Genomic DNA, 19,015 nt, shown 5'->3' on the forward strand with positions numbered 1-19,015 from the left:
AAATGATGACCACATTCTCCACAAACAGGCATTAAACGATTATCGTACTATCGACTGCTGCTGTTCATTGCAGTGATGCATCAACGCGGCCGCTGCATTGCAACAGAGCAGCTGATGAATGTAGCTAATGCATGTAAGTCTATCGAAAATCACCACTAGGCAACTATTTACTTCAAAATATCAGAGCAACAAGTTCCTACATGAAGTGACGACAGTTAGGTGGTCAGAATCAGATTTTGGGTTGAATTGCTGTGAACATCCCTGCAGTAAAACACAAAAGAACATATAGCACTGAGTTTATTTATGTATTACTTGACGGGTGTGTACTCATCACTTACACATTATACTTCAATTGTGAAATTGAGAGAGGCTACAAGTGAAACAATTGGTAGAAGAAGCTGAGGAATGGGAGAGATAAATAGTATAAATACTGTACAGTACAGTATACAGAATATAACAGCCTGTTGGGCACAGTTATGTTTGGCAGATTTATCACTTTTTCTTGTCACCTAATGTTACAGCTAATGTTGTATATACTGCCACCTGCTATACCTGAGGGAAACATAGTAAATGCATCAAATGCAGTGAACCTATTTGTTTTTTTGCCTGGGCTAAAAATACGAGAAACCTACGGCAAAATATTAGAACAAAATATAGAATCTCATATGAATGCATGAACAGATTGAAGATGGTCGATCGAATTATCATTATCTGATATATCACTTGTTCATCTTTTTGTTCTCTATCTGACTAAAGCTATGTTAATTTACTATGAGGACAGTTCACAGAATGCTCTGAGAACGTCTCTGCTTGTGGAAATAACGTCTTGTCAGGTTCTCTAAAGGTTCCTGGATGGGTGCTGTTGTTTACTGTAGGTTGTTCTGGGATGTTTAGGTGACCGTCGCTATAAGAAGTTCCCTCTCTGTCTCTGCACTACATTCCTATAATGTCTGCAGAAACTTTAGTGATATTACAGGAACCTTTAGGGAACAAGCCTATGAAGTTATTTTTTGATCATAGGTTGGTCCTTCCATCACGTCACATTACAGGAACCTTCAGGGGACCAACCCACAATGTGATTTTTTTTTCCTCTCTTTCTCTCATCACTTTACCAGAATATTTGGAGAGCATTTAGTAACATTACAGCCACATTTGCAGAACCTTTAGGAGCCCTAATAATGTTTACACCATAAAACATTCATGTCTAATGCAACGACACTCAGATATCCTCATTCTTATCAAGGGTGCTGTGGAACGTGATAATGACTTAATATGCTTAATCAACAAATCCAATTAACACAATGGTAACTGAACCAATCAGACTTTGTTAATGTAAATGTATCCTTAGACAGGGTTCAGTTACCCTAACAAAGAATTTTCTTGGTAACAAAACACCCTACCGCTATGTTCTAATTCAACCTTTTTGCAACACTACTCACCTGTGAAATGTTATTCTCTGTTGATGGAAAGACAACACAAAAGGCATTTTCTATTATTTGAACAGGTCAGAACCCCGGAGCAAGATGGCCGAATGCAGCATCTACTGTATATATATATATATGTACATATATATCTACTTTAGGTAAGAAGCAAACTAGCCACAAATGCTAACTTTTGCAGCTTAAAGCAGACACACAGTAGCAGACACACATCAAATGCGTACTTTAAAGATGGAAAGGAATGTCATGTGTCTTTGTTCCACGCACTTCTATGTTCCAGTCAGTAACAAGGTGTAATCAAAGGCTATCCAGGAAGACAGGAAGAGAAAAGTTTGGACACATGACATTAAGATAATTAAAGAGGAAAAATACTCTCTCCTTTGACACAAGTACAGCACATTCACAATATTGGCCTTTCTCTTAATCTCTCACTATTGCACATTATTACTCTGGAATACCGACAGAACCAATGCAGAATAAAACCTCTCGTAACATTGATCCAAGGATATTAAATATTGATTTCAGCATTATGATGGATCCCGGAGGCAGAAAATAAATTTCATTTGAAGGAGCATATTTAATTCTGTGAACAAAGATCACACCCGCTGGCACAAATCAATCAGCTGTTCATCATCTTCATCATCACCACCACCACCAACACCACTATCATCACCACAACAAAGATAATGATCAGCTCCATCTCACAGGCAAAGAGAATGTGACTTGTGCTAATGAGATCCTTCCTTCAAGGCTATGATTAGGAGACTTGGCTGACAAAGATAAAGCGCATATGCTCTTCAGATAAGACAATAGATATGCAGGATGAGCTTATTTGCATTATGACCCGTGCTGCTCTTCCTTCTGCCGCAGCTCTAAAATTTCATGGAACATCAAAAATATTTTGAAGTCTTCCCTCACTGGTGTCTCTAGAAACTTTTCTGGGAAAGGAGCTTTGTGCATCACATAACCCCTTCAAGACAACTCTTGTTCATCTTGGACAAGTGCAGCCTAAGAATCTTCAGCTTATTTTATTCTGACACATCTTAAGTCTGCACAACAAACCTGACTGAAATAAAGCTTTCTTCCATTGAAAACATCTTTATTCCAGCATGATAATAGCAGATTAAGGTTTGCTATTCAAAATCATTATTATACCTAGTGTTGGGAAAGTTACTTTTGAAATGTAATAGATTACATATCACTAGCTACTGTGATAAAAAATACAATAAGTCATATAACGTTTTATCACTTGATCAAAGTAATGTAAAGTAAAGCTGAAAGGTCCAAAAAACATCAGATAAAACCAGGCAGAGGAATCCTCATAACTGCACTAAACACTGATTAAGAATGATTGGCAGATGAGAGGCGGTGCAAATTCAAACAGGAGAACCAATCAAAAGCACAACTCATAATCTGAGAGCACACCCAATGAATGGAGCCTGTCTGCCTGTAGAGATAGCTCTTTGTAAGCCATCCTACCCTTGATGGTGATGCATTCAAAGCTTTGCTGTCCTGCATCATCTGGAAATATGCCAAAAGAGGCATCCTGCACAGAGAGAAGAGGCAAAGTAACAGAATGAATGTTATGTTCTACATAGAAGCTTTGCAAAGACGAGAATACTTTTGGTTGTAACGCCAACATTTTGTTTAGTAACTAATAAAATTACACAGTGATTCTCAGTAACTGTAACAGATTACAATTACATCCATGTCGTCATTTTATTAGGTGATGCTATTACATGCAACTAGTTTCACTTTGCAGGTTGATAAATGCAGTCTGACCACATTCGCACTGTAGTCTGGCTGTACAGTGTGTCTGCACTGCACATTACTTCTACATCAACTTTGCTTTGCTCCTGGCAGCCAACCATTAAAATAGCTTGAGGCTGCTGTTAATGATTAATGCTTTTTTGCTTTAAAAAGTGGATAGAATAAATTTTGTTGTGTCATCAATAGTTTGTGGTGTGTAATCAACACTTTTTGGAGGTTTTTCGTATGAAATCTGAACTTAGAACGAATATGTCGCTTGCTGACTTATTGAAGGCTTTTACTCGACAAAGATCTTTTTGTTTCTCCTAATGTGGGTACAAGTTTGACATGAACACAGTTCAATTCAGTTCACCAGGATAATCCAATATCTCTTCTGTTTTCCAGTAAGTCCTGCACACATTTGTCATAACAAATACTGAAACAAAAGCACAAAATAACAAACCGAATCTTCGTAAAAATCTGCACAACCTGTCAATCAGGTGCCCTGATGTTCAGTTTCTGCCTGAAAACCTGCAGCCTAGTTGTTTTTTCCTCTGTAGATCTGTCTAACTGATTCCAGATATTAGCACCACTGGAGGCTCTCAAATGCAGCATCTTTAACACTGTTTTAAACACAGCTATTGATGACGCATGTAATTTATTGCTGTGGGTAACTATGGGAAAACAACATGGTAAATATCAGTCACCTGTAATTAAATTGCAAAACACACCGAACCATCATAGACTAGAGATGAGCTGTTTTCCACTGACAGTAAACTCAGCCCTTTGTAGGCGATACACAGCAAGAAATGTTGCATCCAGTCTCATTGCTGTGGCTCTCCCCCATCTACCTGCAAAACTCACATGAAGTTCACTTCATATTGGATATTAGATGTTTGCTTGCTTTTTCTTCCATCAATGAGATCCATAAAGCAAAGTACAGAACTGAGCTGAATATTATTAGAACTTGGCCCATTTGCACACATTTTTCTCAGTGTCTTCTATTGAGCAGAATACGCTGTATTCAACAGCAAATATTAATATAACCTTTCTCCAGTCACAAATAGCCGGCAGTGAAATGGAAAAGTAGTTGTGTTGGGAAGAATACTACTGCCTGAGGTTGAAGCAGAGGGAGCAGACATGTAAGTAATGTGGCTACAGCTCTAGGGTCAAATTATAACATTTCATAGCAATGTTTAATGATATTTATGATACAATTGTTTATCGAAAGCAGTAACTGTGTATCAAATTTCCTGAGCCTTTTTAGAACATATCTATTTGGGGAATCCAAACCTTGCTGTGCAGCTACCTGAAAGGATTTTATTCACCAAATACGAGCAAGATCTGAATACCAATGTGTGCAGGTATTAAGTCCCTGCTGCATGGATGCTGATATGCAGCCTAAGTCCTCAGGTGCTGCATGTCCTCAAACATGTCGCCAAACTGAAAAAAATCCACTTCCTCTTCGTTTTACTTTCATGTCCTTAGAAGTCATATGAGGCAAACTTCATATAAAAGAGAGAAAGAAAGGGGGAAAACTGTCACCTTGATGTTTCCACTGCAGTTTTTCATTGAAGCTGGTCTCAGAGGACAAGCGCTAAGGAAAACATCATTATGTGGGGAGAAATGTACCGGTAATAAACCCAAATGGCACTGAGAGGTGTGGTTGTCAACCATGATAAATGGCACCTATGCATCCTGAATGTGTTTGGTGCCCTTGCCATGTTGACTCCCTCTCCTGAGGGCGGGCACTTGTCTGCTGGGTTTGGCCTGGAGCTCCAACCTTAACCCCTCTGCTTGGGGCTCGACACTGACAGGATGGAGGCGGCGCCGAGATTGTCAGGAATCCTGACTCATTATGTTCATTCCCACAGTGGTTAAAACGTGTTAAAAGTGTCAAGCTCATAATCTTTACTCAGAGAGGGAATCCTGTAGCATAACCATGCTTCCTTTAAAAATTGATAAATAACATAAAATAATTAACACTGCTTTAAGGGATGTATTTTTTTTTCTGTAATAATTATTTAATTCTTTCATATTCATCGTAAGTGGATTTTTAACTATGCATACAGTAGTTGGATGTCATCTCATACCTGTTCATGTTAATATATAATAATATAATGCCATTACCACAGCCAGGCTTCATTTACATATCTTTCACAATGTTGGTTTTGAATGAAAGTAGAGATTCAGTCTGAAGATGATCTGAGGTCAAATTTATATTGGAGGTTTATTGGAGGTTTATGCTGCATGACTTCCATGACAAAATGGTATTAAATGCTAAACAAACACACTGAACAATAAATGTCAGCACGTAAAGAATAAATAATTTGAATCTAAAATAATAGCTTTGAGGAAAACAACCTATTTGAAGTAAATGGAAATGAATCCATGGAACTCAATGTACCATATTGTTTCAGGGGTTTGGGCCTTCAAGCAAGCATATATCATAATTCAAGGTATTTGGAGAGGCGTTCATTCAGCCAAATTCTACCAAAGCAGAAATATCCGGTTGAAAATTTTTAACACTTTTAAAGAAACTGTGTTTCAGTTTTTGCCTTTGGGAGCGACTGTTTATGTCTCATGGCGATGCTTTGCTCCTCTGATCTCTACACTTTCCTCTCCAGAATTTATCCGACACCCAACCAAGTTTGTCTGAGGTCACATTGGGATGTGACTTTTATCAGTCACATCCCCAGTTAATCCAACGTGCATACAAAACTGAGTAGCTGTACTCTATTTAATAGAGTAGACATTAAGGCTACATGGTGCGCAAAAATAACCTGAAATTGCTTCCATCTTCTTTGCTAGGAATAGGTCGTAATATTCAAGTCGCATTTATACGCATTTATTATTTAAAGAAATTTTTATGGAAAAGAACGAGGACAAAACACCATAAGGTATTTCTTAATGTAATAAAAACTGGACAGTGATTAGGCAATGCAATTCCAATCACCATGAAATTATTTAGTAATTAGGTATAAAAGAACAGCTGGATTTTCAACATTAAAAAGCATAATGTGTGCCAGCAAGCACTGCAATAAAAAAAAGAAAACACACACTTTCAAACCAAGCATTCAAGAAGTAGTTTTTTGGTTAGGCAGCCTCACTAAATGCGTGCTTACAGATGCAATGAATGTTCTGTGTGAGTACACTGTTTTTAGATTGTGTGCCTGTGAGACAAATGCTCTTTGGCAATCTTGTAAGACTAAACACTTCTGCTGCATGAACTCCGATTCATTCTCATTTGATTCAGAGCATTAATATTAAATTGTACTGTCAGATCTATGCGTAATTATATCTACTTTAACCTGGTCAGCGAGAGTTGCTTCCATTAAGCAATGTTGATTCATAGCAGACCAGCATGGGGGTTCTAAACAAATACTGAATAAATGAAATGGAAACTGATGTAGTCTGGTGTACTGCTGTGAAATAGAATCCACAAGACGTGTCTCAAGTTCGGGGAGAGGGCATGAAAACAGAAAAATGGATGATTATAGAGAAGGCAAATTACATTAGTGTGTCGAATTAAAGAGACGTCTGGTATATCCAGCTGAGATAGAGGCAAAGAGCCTGAGTGAGAGAGGGGAAATGGCATAAGATGAATGCAAAAGACAGGGACAAAGACATTGTGTGTGAGAGTGAGAGATGCAAGGGAAGAAGGATGAGAGGAAGGGATAAGCATGATGCTAAAAATACCTCCCCACCCTATGAGTTTTCATCTATTGGCAAGGACGATGTGTGCTGAAATAGAGCTGTGAGCTTGTTATTGTTATTTCATTATTCCCTGTGTTTTGTGAACAGCATATACAGTGTACCTCAGGAGGGAGGAAGGCTTGGGTGAGTTGCTGTCTATGGAAAAGAACGAAAGTGCACAATCGACCCAGTGAGAGCAAATTAAAGAAAATAACATTAATATTATATCATTAAGAATCTCTAATGCGATCAAAACATACAAGCTGTCTGGGTGCATTATCTGAAATTCTAAACTAAAAACAGCTTGGTGGATATTCGACCACTAGCAGTGCTGCACAGTAGAGCGTCAATTTTTGCACTTTTGATTGCAGAAGGTGGTAATGCATTCAACAGTCTGCAGCAGTGATTTTCCCTGAAAGAGAAGACGAAGAAAATCCCAACCGATGCAAACAATGCAGGTTACAAAACATGAAAAAAAACTTGCAAAATGGATACAACCTGTTTATTTGATTCATTTTGGTAAGAAATTCTGAATGAACACCACGGCTACTTTTAATTTTCAACTATTTTTAGGGTAAATTACCTCAGTCTTAAAGTCTTTTATTAAGCATGATCTGTTGGACCTTGACTCACAAGTTGTAGTTGTGTGGTATTGCAGATATACTGTAGGTTATGCAAGGAGTACAATACATGGCAGTATTTATCGCCAGTGGACCTGTTAGTAGAGAAACAAGTGAATAAATTGCTGACAGCATTTACAGATGGTTAAAACACAGCGTGGCACAGAGGGAGAACATTACATTATTTCTCTCTTGCTGTCAGATATTGTATTCACTTTAGCAGAGCAAGTGCATTATTTTCTGTTGTATTGCAGCTGTGTTACCCAAGGCTTAAAAAACATTCATGATTTTCAGATTATGTTTATAAAATAGTTTTTTGTCACACTCATGACAAAGATGTATTTGTATATTCTGTTACCAGATGACGGAGAATGCTCATACATGGCTGCACAACACGAGAACAGCGCAGGAATACAGATGATCCTTCAAAAAATGGCAGATTATAAAGAAATACGAATCCAAAATAAGAGTCTACCGCCATGCTAGTGGCTCTCTGAGCTAAATGGTAACATCTGAATGCTAATTAGCAGTGCTAGCTCAAAGTTCAGCTCACACAGATTAAAATGAACTGGTTGATGTTCCCAAAAGAAGAACTAGTTCATTATCTTATTTGTTTTTATTTCCCAAGACAGGTCAGATGCTTCAACTCAGTGTGTGGTTTCAAATTTGTCGCAGAGGTGGCAGACGTTCAAACTTTTTCAGACCCAGTGGGCCCAATTTGCATAAAAATGTGATATGTGTTTCTGTTGGAGTCTGTACTGATGTGTTCATAAAATCCCGTCAAATGTTCATAGCTGTGTTTGAATAGCCAGTTGCTGTAGCCATGCAGTCACGCTGGGTGTCGTAAAAAACAGCATGTGAGCATCCTTAAAAGAGTTAACAACGCTCCCATTCACGTTAATTAATTGTTAACAGATATATTCAGTTCACCGTTCATCAACAACACAAGCATGTTCAGAAGTGGTGCATCTGGCAAAGTGGTACACCAAACAGTGTATACCTGGGCTTCATTATAGAAGCTTGCAGTACCTAAATGACAGAGTGAGATAAGTCCATATCACCACTCATCCAGCAAAGTAGCGGAGCGAACACATACCCAAGATGTTGCCAGTAAAGCCCCCCACTGAGATCAGAGAAACTTTCTGAATTCACCAAACAGACTTACTAGTACAGAGCATGGGTAAGGAGAGGCAAACAACAAAGTTCAACACTTTACGGTCAAGGGCCAGCTGGAAGGACAACAGTGTGACGCTGCCGGACATCAAGCTGAATGGATAACGAACCATTCAGATCGCTAACTTACCCAGACAGAGAAGGAATTGGTAGTCAAGAAGTTAATCTTAACACAGTGACAGAATCAGCTCTCTGTAACGGCAACGCAGCAGAGGCAGAGGGCGAACATGTCAGGTCTCAGCAGCCTTTTCCAGGGCAAAATCAACCCTTTCAACCCAACCGTTCAGCAGAGGAGGGCTCTGACGTTGATTAGCAAGAGCCAGAGTACCACAGTCGGTGGACAAAGGAAAATGCACTGTCGTGCTTAACAAAGCAGACTATACTGAAACTCTTCAGTGAGTGACTACTGAACGATACACATGAAACATGAGAGAAAATCCAAGTTCAGTAGCACCTACTGGAAAGAGATCATAGACCTTTTGAAACTGAAACAGCACATTGGGATGGACACACATGCAGGTTCAGTGGAGGAGTGAGGGATGTCATATATGTGTGACTGCAACATCTGTCCTTGAGCAGTGGGGGTGGTGGAGGTGGGATGGGGGAGGATTTGCAATACCATTTACCAGCTAGTTGAACTGCTGTCCTGACATCTTCCCTCAAGTGGCATCACAACACTTCATGCTGCAAATCATCTGAGATCTGATGACTCTCCCATGACATGTTGTGAGACCTTTACTCCTCGTGTGTGACCTCAGTGACAGTCACGTTTCAACAAGGTGTAAAGGAGGTTAAAGGGACTCCTGCACAGTCGGTCAAAGCGAGGACGCCTCTCTTGAATCTAACACTTGAGATGTATGCCATAGAGAAATGAAGGTAAATGACAAGTTAAGTGAACATTTACCACTGTAAACTGTACAGGTCTATGTTGTATTATTCTGGACTACATTATATTGTTTTTCTTGCACATGAACATAACATCATGTACTGTTGACTCACATCTTCACTCCTTACTTCAGTGATTTCAGGCTTAATCCTATCCTCACTGCATGATTGTGCTGAGATAAAACTTTTCCCATGAGGACATCTGACAGAAATACGAATCACTCAGTGGAAGTAAAATGAGGACCAACATACACGTGGTCAGTTCGAGTGAGATTTTGCACCAAAATAAAAGCAGTCTTTTAGCTTAAACCTTTGCATTGCTTGCTCATGCAAAAAGATGTTGTTATGGTAGCATTTCCAACTCAAAAAATGTGAGAGCTGTCACAACTTGCACAGACACAAGCAGAAATTTGCATTAGCCTGAAAGTTGGCGGGGCCAGATCAGCCTTGTGCCACTGTGCCTGTACATTTCTTGGGTCACTGTTATGCGTAAGGCTTTGTTTACGGCGGTAATACAATTCCTCATTAATGTCAATGAGACCACCACTCAGCAGGGATCCTAATGCAGAGTAAAAAAAAAAACAAGTTTGACCTGGCTCCACTTTTGCTGCAATAGCTGCAAAGTTATCTGGCATCACACTGCAATGGCCAATTATTTTTGTACAAGCACACAATTCCTGTAGATATTTGTATAATTGTAGCCCACTGTTTACCCTCCAATCGTCAACACAGAGGAAGAAATGACTGTCTGCATGATAACTATACAAAGTGGCCACGTGGTGTTTTGACTTGTGATAAGCCCTTAAACTCATGGACGTATTACTTGAAGGTCCTGTAAATATATCAGCTCATTAGTTTTTATCATTAGTCAGAAAGGTGATGTCACGTATGTCTGTGCACCAATCAAAATTTAGCTGTTTAAATCAGTCAATCAAATGTGATCAAACCACACCCGGGGCATGGTCCATATCAAGCAGATAGGCAGATTTTTGACTGTGAAGTTTCAACAAATTATAATGAAGGACGTTATTTAAAAATGTGATACATTGTTACATTTTTTCTGATTTGAAACCACATTTTCAGGGACTTTCAACTGGACTTCCCGCATTGTGCATCTTCTCACCAACACCACATCCAGCAATTATTTTTTTTTAACACAGTGCTATTTTCAGCATGAACACGGCTTGATGTGTGATATTATGTTCGCAAGCACCTGCTGAAGTGTCCTTGAGCAAGATTCAGCCAACTGAAAAGTGCAACTTCCATATGGAGATCAGTTACATATCACACCTAACACTTTATCACATCAGAAAGCTGCTCGAGCAGCTAATGAGGAGCTGAGGCTGAGGGTGGAGTCTCTTGTGGAACTGTGACAGTTTAAATCCAGCTCATAGCCTGCCACGCCTCCGTTCGATCATCTGAAAATCATCCACGACAAAGTGAGAAGCAGTGCTTCAGTTGGACTAGCACCACTTTCCACTATCTTTGTCTTTACTTGCACCTTTGTAGAGATTTATGTGCGCAGTGATTCTTCAGTGTCAAGTACTGTTCGTGATCCTTGGCCAGACAATCACTAGACTTTTGGATAGAATTCCCACAATGAGGTTGAAAGTTTGTGACTTCAATTTTAAGTAGTAGCTTAGTGCTAAAAGTTAATTTTAGCAAGGTGAGCATGGTGATGCCTTATCTGATGAACTGCCCACAGTTTATCTAGCGATAAAAAGCAGCATGATGGTGGCTAGGTGTCTTCAATTTTCCACAGCAGAACAATAAATAAAGTAAAAATGACCTAAACATGCCTTCAAATCATTTTTATTCTATAGAGTTAATTTTCATTTTATTCTACCATAATTAAAATAAGTCATGATAAGTAAAAGTAAATACTGAGCAAATAAATGGAATATTTCATTCTTTAAGAAAGCAGCAAACCAGAGAAGCTGGCAGTTGATCTTAACATATGCACTCAAGTCTAAACCTTTGAGTATGAATGTGACACTTCCTTTGGACTGATTCATTTTTCACCATGTGCTAGAAATCAGGTGATGCATGAATAGATGTAATGGTTCAATGGTTGAATCAAGAGCCAAAATAATAAATAATAAAAACAGCTGTAAAAAAAAAAAAAAAAAAAAAAATCTTGAATCTTGAAAATCTGGAGACTTTGAAAGAAGTGAGCATACCTGACCTCGGCAGCGTGCTCCTCATCTCTGCTTGACACTAGCTGCTCGAGGCTACATTAGCCACTTCTAGCATGACACGGCCGAATCTCCAAACAAACTGTCACCAGATTCATTGTGGTTGATGTAAGCCCCAGGCTTTGACAAGGAAGCAGAATACATAGAATAAAAAGATCTTGTCTATATCTTGACAATGATATACTCCTTTAATCATGTAGAGTGTGTTTGCTTGATGACAAAATGAAAATCGTAACACCTGCATGTTTCTCTCATACATTTTGTCAATAGACTGGTTTAAGTTCACTTAGGTAATATTTTATTCATTTGATTTTTCAAAACTAGCTTTTATAATGAATCTTTTTTTTTTTTAACGTGGAGTTACAATTGAACAGAAAACACCCAAGAAGAAATAAAAGAGGAGCAAACAAAGAGAATTTATAATCATCATTTATAGTTCATGGTCATTTTCCTCAGACTCATTCCAAGTACAGGTCTCTGGAAAGCAGAATTGACTGACAGAATGACAGAACAAACACAGAACAGTTGAAACGGAGACTTATTTGAGCTATTCTCCTCTGGTTTTGCATCAGCCCAAGCACACATTGGACAATCTTATAATACCACTTGGAAACACACACAGCAAGTTAATTTGTCTTGATCATTGTCGTCATCCATCGTCATCATCATCATCATCACTCATATTCTTGGTCTTCATTCTCACTCATGTAAGTCAGGATTGAGGAGGAAGGCAGTGATTCTACCAGGATCTTTAAAAGAGAGCCACACAAGATGTCATGCCACGCTATCAACGCCTTGTGCAGTTTTTGGGTATGGTTAGGCTACTACTGGTCCAGGATCAGCTATCTCAGGTTGGCATTTGTATAAAAACTATATAGGAACACATGTAAAAACAGGGGAGAGTCAAATCATTATCCAACTGAAAATAAAAATGCAGATGTCTTCATAAAATCTTCTATGTCTAGCAACACTTAATAACACTTATGTCTTCTTTTTGTCCTTTTTTTTTTTAAGTTTTATTCCAAAATGGTTGAGGAGCAGTTATAGTTTGCATCATCTATACAACAGGCTATAAAACACCACTTTGTCACAGTCCAGAAAGCACATATAGATGTGGTTGTACTGTATATCAACATATGTACTGTAATAAGATAACTTTGCGTGCATGGCTCCCAACTGATCGCTTTCAGAGATCCCCATGATTGTGAGGAAACTCTCTCCTTTGAGTTCACATGATGTGAAAACGAAGCCCTCCAGATTTTCTTACTGGCACAATGGACATATTCTTCTTTTAAAACATAGTCTTTCAAGAGAAACTGCCATCCATTCTCATCTTTGCACTGCAGCATTTCAGTCAGCCAGGAATTAGTCTTTGCCGGTCTGCGCCGCTGCTTCAGTGTGTACTTTGGCTGATTCCTCGGACGTCCATCAGGGAAATTGTCCTCTCTGAATTCAAGGTCACCTGATTTTTTTTCCTCCTCATCCGCAGTAAATGTTTGGCGTATTTATGTATGTATTTATTTATGCATTGTGTCATTTCTGTAGAAAAAGTCTCAACAACACAAAACACAGGCAATGTAAATGAAAATGTTAAGTTTGTAATGCTGAACCTCTCCTTTGCAAAGCGTATCTGTGCTCCTCTGTTTGCCAGAAACAAGGGAGTTAGATCACATTATCCCGGCCGAGGAAACAAGTCACAGATGGGTTAATGCTGTTTGGTTGACATGTTAGATATGTATTCAGTTCCTTTTCAGATGGTTGCCAGAGCCATTATTCCATCAGTCTCTTCCTGGACAGTAAATGGTTTCCACTGTCGAGTGCTTGAGTCTAAAGAAAGATATTTTTTCATTTTTCATATTTACTTTTCAGAGCATTGTCTTATAGGAAAAAATGACTAAATAATGTTCATCTTTGTTATTATACTGTACACATGTTGATGTCCTGATTTGTCTGTTCGATTAATGTTTAAGTTGGTCTGGCAAAGACCAAAGCTTTGACAATCACACGTAGTACTCTTTGTCCTTGTTCTTCTTGTTCTTGCTTGAGGTTTTTGCGGTGTTGACTGGCTTCTCTTTGACGACGGTGCCGTTGGACTGCGCCGAGTTGCTGATGTAGTTGCGACTCTCGTCCACGTGGTACGAGCCTTCGTCTCTGTTCCGGTATTTGTACATCGCGTAGAGAAGGATGAGAATACACAGCGCCGCTGCTGCTACAATGCCAACCACCATCCCTGTTGTGCTGCTGGACTCCCGGAAGACCTCCGACGTGCCTGGGAAACCGTTCGTTCCAGTGCCAGTGGGATTGGCTACAAGGGAGACAGAGATATGATTACCACAGATGGACTAAGCTTGCCATCCTTTCCATTTTATCATTATTAGTGTAACTAGATTTACGGTAGAAAATGAATGTAATCCTCTGCATGTGTGGATCAATATTACAGTTTAATGTTGAATGATAGTACAGACATCATGCCTCAAGGTTGCTGAAGCTGCAAGTAGATGTTGGCTGTGGGATTGGCTTGATAGAAGAGCATGCAGTTGCACAGTGAGGAGACAACAACAATGTCTATCATCAATGATGCTAAATAAAATGGCATACAACGGTGAGGATGAGAGGGGTCCCAGTCAAAATGTCTTTCTGCCTAACTTAAACAGCTTAATACAAAAGTATCTGAATCTTAAAGCCTTCAACAATCCAACTGGTATGCAAGCTAAAACTGTAAAAACTTACTCTCAAAGTTATAGGAAACACAAATACCTCCATGCAGATTTTCTTATGAAACACTAGAATGCTATATTTCACATCATTTGACAGTCACAGAACCCAAAATTACTCTAGAAATGATATTGAAATGCCACACAATTATTCCTGCAGCACCCTGAAGAAATACAGCTATAAAAGAGCTTTCAATAAATGTAGGAGCTGGACATTTTTGTAGACTTTGCCCTGAGTACATGCCATTTTACCTGGCTAATCTACTGCCCATCAGTATTTTAATTCCTGCAGAACATTATTCTGATGACATTCACCGAACTGTAATTGTTCATATATGGGAGAGTGGAGAAGGTGAGACGCTGTAGGATAGAGAGATTTGCTCAGCTCAGGAACAAAGCTGACAAGAAGACTAATGTGTTAATGATTCATTAAGAAGCACAATTTAAAGCTTGCACCCCTTAACGTATCTTACAGCAGAGTCATGAATGAACACATCGTATTCCCAACGCTGACTATACATCCATGCAGCATGGCTGTATCACATAGTCAGTGGAAATAAATCTTTCAGAGAGAAACAATTCTTCAATTGACTCAGCAGATTTTGCCAAAGGCTGTCCCTGCTTCTGTTCTGAGATGGTGCCATTCAATGGAACATATTCTGCAAACACGTCAGCCCCCTGATATTATTCAGTCCTCCTGGCACATTGCTCTGTGTGTTTTTGTAGCAGTCATCATTTCTGCTTAAGCCCTCTTTGTTGCATTTGTGAATCCAAACACTCAACAGTAACATTTGGAAATGAAAGCACTCTGGTTCCACTGGATTGGGGCAAAAAAAAAAAAAAAAAAATAATATATATATTTCAGGGATTTACAGCTGGGTGCAGATCATAGTTGTGTTGACGCAAAGATGTTACGCTTCGATTTGCATTTACATTGAGCAAACAAACAATAAAGACAGCGACGTAAATAGCTGTGTTGACATGTAGGTCTGAATCATTTCCTCTGTGTTGATTGGACAGTTTTGTTAAAGGTATCTGTCAGGCGTTGCAGTATTCCACTTTGCTGCTCCTCCTTGTCCTTGGCCACTGACTGCTGAAGCACTCTTACTGAAAGATCTCTGAATGTACTGTAGCAATGGTAACCCCGTCCTCTGAAGCACTACATGGACCCCTTTCTCACTCACTGTAAACTTTTATGGTCTTGCATACATTGAGAATTTCTTTTTCATGTGTCTTCATTTCAGAGGTATTTACTTAAGGCTGTGTCATTATTTCTCCCTTTAAATGTAATATGAGCTGTAGAAATGTTATTCTGAAGGAATGTTAGCATGGTGAAGGTGTGTCCTTCAAATGAAAGAAAATGCCGTATATTTGTTTAGCACATTAATGATAACAGCCCAATGTTGGTCAGCATTTTACATATGTGTTTATTATTGAGTAACATTTTCACAGTTAGTATGTTTCATTCGGTCATTAATAGCAGTTCAGTATATCTATGTATTTATTTGCTACATTTTGTTTTACAAAGTCAGGGAAGAAATGTCAAGGCTGACACATAAAAGAATGATCCCAGTCTCTTCCACACAGCAGGCATACAGCTGAGTAATTCAACACTGGTATTGAATTGGTACTTGGTACGTGCAGATGCCCAAGGCCCAGGTATCAGTATCATGACTGAGAAAGTCAGGTTGGTGCATCCCTAATATTACTGCAGGACTTTAAGGATATGGTGCTTTTTTCTGTCAGGATATTAAAAGATGGCTGCTCCTTCACTTTTCTTTTCCTTCTTCAGCTCTTACAGTGTGTTCACAGCATCATAATCGAGCTAGAGTGTTTCATACAATATTAAAGCTTCTGTAAAGAGTTAGACCATCACTCAGCTGGTGACGCTATGCTCCCCAACATACAGAACAGCAATTTAATTTAACACTCATTACATAATGAAACTTAGGGTTAAGTGATGGATATAGGTTATGAGCTCATCAGCAGGACCTAATGGCAAATACATTACTAGTAACTACAATATTCATGTGACATCTTCATGATTATTCATGTGAGCAAGTCATCTGTCATCGAGTAATTTGATTATACATTTACAGTGACAGGTGTCAACATTTTAATGTTTCAGTGGAATGGATATTTGATGTTTATTGAAATCCATTTGACATGTCGCCCCTCATGTCCCATTTCGCTGTCCCACTTTTCTCACAACTTCTTTTCTTTGAGAACATTTTGGTTTTAGAAAATAATTGCATTCTTCAACTTTGATATTGAACCAGCTTTAAAAAGAAATTTTGCTCTAAAACAAAAACTGCGACATTGTCTCTTCATTATTCCAAACCTTTGATCTTGGCCAGTCGGAGAAACGTTCCCACACAAATACCTCTGTTCCTCAGCTACAACTCAGCATCCACAGTCGAGAGCAACTCTCTATTGTATCTTACATCAAAATGAAAAAGACATGGAAAACTAAACTTCGCTGCTGTTGAAGTTCATCATAACCACCTTGTCTCATCAAATCCTTATTTTATGACAGGCTAACTTCACTGAGCATGAGCAAAGACTGCAGTTCTTCCTCTTGTTGTATAAAAAGGTTGTTTCTCCCTGATCCGTGAAGGACAGGCAGAATTAATAAGATGATAGAGCACATCCCATCCTACGTACTACATTTGTAGCAATTTCTCAATGTCAAACAAGCACAAAATAAATGCAAGACAGTTCTTTGGGATTTTTCAGGGAAGGCGTATGTGTCCTGCAGATTACAGTGAATATGACCAGCTACTGAAAGGACTGTGATGATTTTGCATGTTCTTCCTATTTACTACAAATCACACCTGAATTGTTTTTAGATTATTGGATTAACTTGTACAGCTATCTATGGCCTCCATAGATTTCTTTGCAATAAAATAATATTTGCAGACACTTGAATTGCGAATCTAAGACAATGAGCATCAACACCACTTTTAGTATTGTCAATGGCATTATCACTGCTTGGAAATACAGCATGGGAAGTCTGTGCCAGGGCGGATCTACTCAGGTGTCATGGGGTAGCACCTGCAGCAAACGAGAAACAAACAGCCATGCCACAGTGTGGTGCCAGGAGACGTGAGAGGACACATGGTTGGTAACAGAGCAGTTTCACCTTGTTTTGGTCCTGTACGGTTTTCTTGTGTTTTGTCTCTTTCCCTTCTTTGTTCTTGTGCTGTTTCCCCAACATGTTCTTCAATCTATATCTGCCCTGCTCTCATTGTTTTCCCCACCAATGAGCTCCTACCGGCTCCTCCTCCCCACACACCTGTTCCCTCTTCCCTCATCAACCCCTCCATACATCTACTGTCATTCATTGCCTGTCAATGTTACAATGTTGTTCTGCTGTTTCAGGCTGTTGCTTTCAAGCTTGTTACCTGTACCAGCAAACCTCGTATCTCTTTCCTGGAACAATGTCATCTGTACCTGCCTGCCTCATGATCCTGCAAGCCTATATTTTAATTTTGCGAATAAATCATTGATCTGCACCAGCTCTGCCTGCATGTTCTGCATTTGGTTCATTCCCTGTCGTCCTGCTCACAGCATGTGTGACACACCCAGCTGTGCTCGCCATTCCTGCAGCGGGCAGCAGCTCCATTTTCTCCCAGCCCCAATTTCAGATCAGTCATCCAAGTGCAACATACAAAAGCAGCCAGTTTAAAAAGCACTAAAATCACTTGCTCCAGTTTCCAAACAAGCAGCCACATTAGTTAGCAGTGCGGTGACAGTTCATTCAAAATGTATTACCTGAGAGTTTGCACTTTCACCTCATTTTTCAATATGAAGCTCAGAGAAAATGACTTTTGCTGTTTAACCAGTATTACTGGATAAAGACTGAATATCTTGGCTTGCTGGCAAAACAGAATATGTGGCTTTAAAGTCTAAGGAATATACTATCTATATGGTATATCACTGAATTTGTTATGGCTACATTTTAGACTGTGTGTGGCTAAGCCATATTCAGTGAAAAAAGACAGAAAAATGTGTGAAAACGTCTGGAAATAAAACAATTTTCTGATTTGTAATACCACCTTTAGATATTTTCATTCAACAATTTGCTTGTGCTGTGCTTTATCTCAGCACTGCTTTATACTCTTTGTCAAAGAGATAAAGCCTCTTTGACAAAGATTAATGTTCGCTGTGATGGATAGAACAACTCCGGTTTCAAGAATCTTCCATTTGTTTTCATTACATGGAAATGAAAGTAAATGCCTGTCTGGAATGGTAAGGTGTATTTTCAGTAGAATACCAAAAACACCTCTGAAAATTGAAAACTGCGCAGCATGCAGTTGAAAATGGTCAACAAAAATGTTAAATATACTTGATTTGTGGTTAGGGAACTAAAACGTACCAAAAATGTATTATTATAAATGTATTATTACACGTTATTATCCTCTTTGGACTACGCTTCACATCGATTTCACAGTAATTATTGTGACTATTGTTATCATCCAGTGTTTGCACAATGATGAACTTTGAATGTTTGATAACACTTAGAAAATGTTACACTTTTGGGG

General features: G+C 38.9%; 1 protein-coding gene across 9 annotated transcripts in view; it reads right to left on the bottom strand.

The window, feature by feature from the left end:
- Nucleotides 1-12,170: 12,170 nt before the first annotated feature.
- Nucleotides 12,171-19,015, bottom strand: part of LOC139340849 (neurexin-1a-like) — a 255,820-nt gene continuing 248,975 nt past the window's right edge. For all 9 annotated transcript variants that reach the window (XM_070976864.1, XM_070976863.1, XM_070976859.1 and 6 more), the window contains one exon: nucleotides 12,171-14,062. In XM_070976864.1, the coding sequence (XP_070832965.1) occupies nucleotides 13,758-14,062 (305 nt within the window). In that variant the 3' untranslated portion in view covers nucleotides 12,171-13,757. The remainder of the gene's footprint in view (nucleotides 14,063-19,015) is intronic.

This window comes from Chaetodon trifascialis, chromosome 13, assembly GCF_039877785.1.
Source record: "Chaetodon trifascialis isolate fChaTrf1 chromosome 13, fChaTrf1.hap1, whole genome shotgun sequence".
Classification (NCBI taxonomy): Eukaryota; Metazoa; Chordata; class Actinopteri; order Chaetodontiformes; family Chaetodontidae; genus Chaetodon; species Chaetodon trifascialis.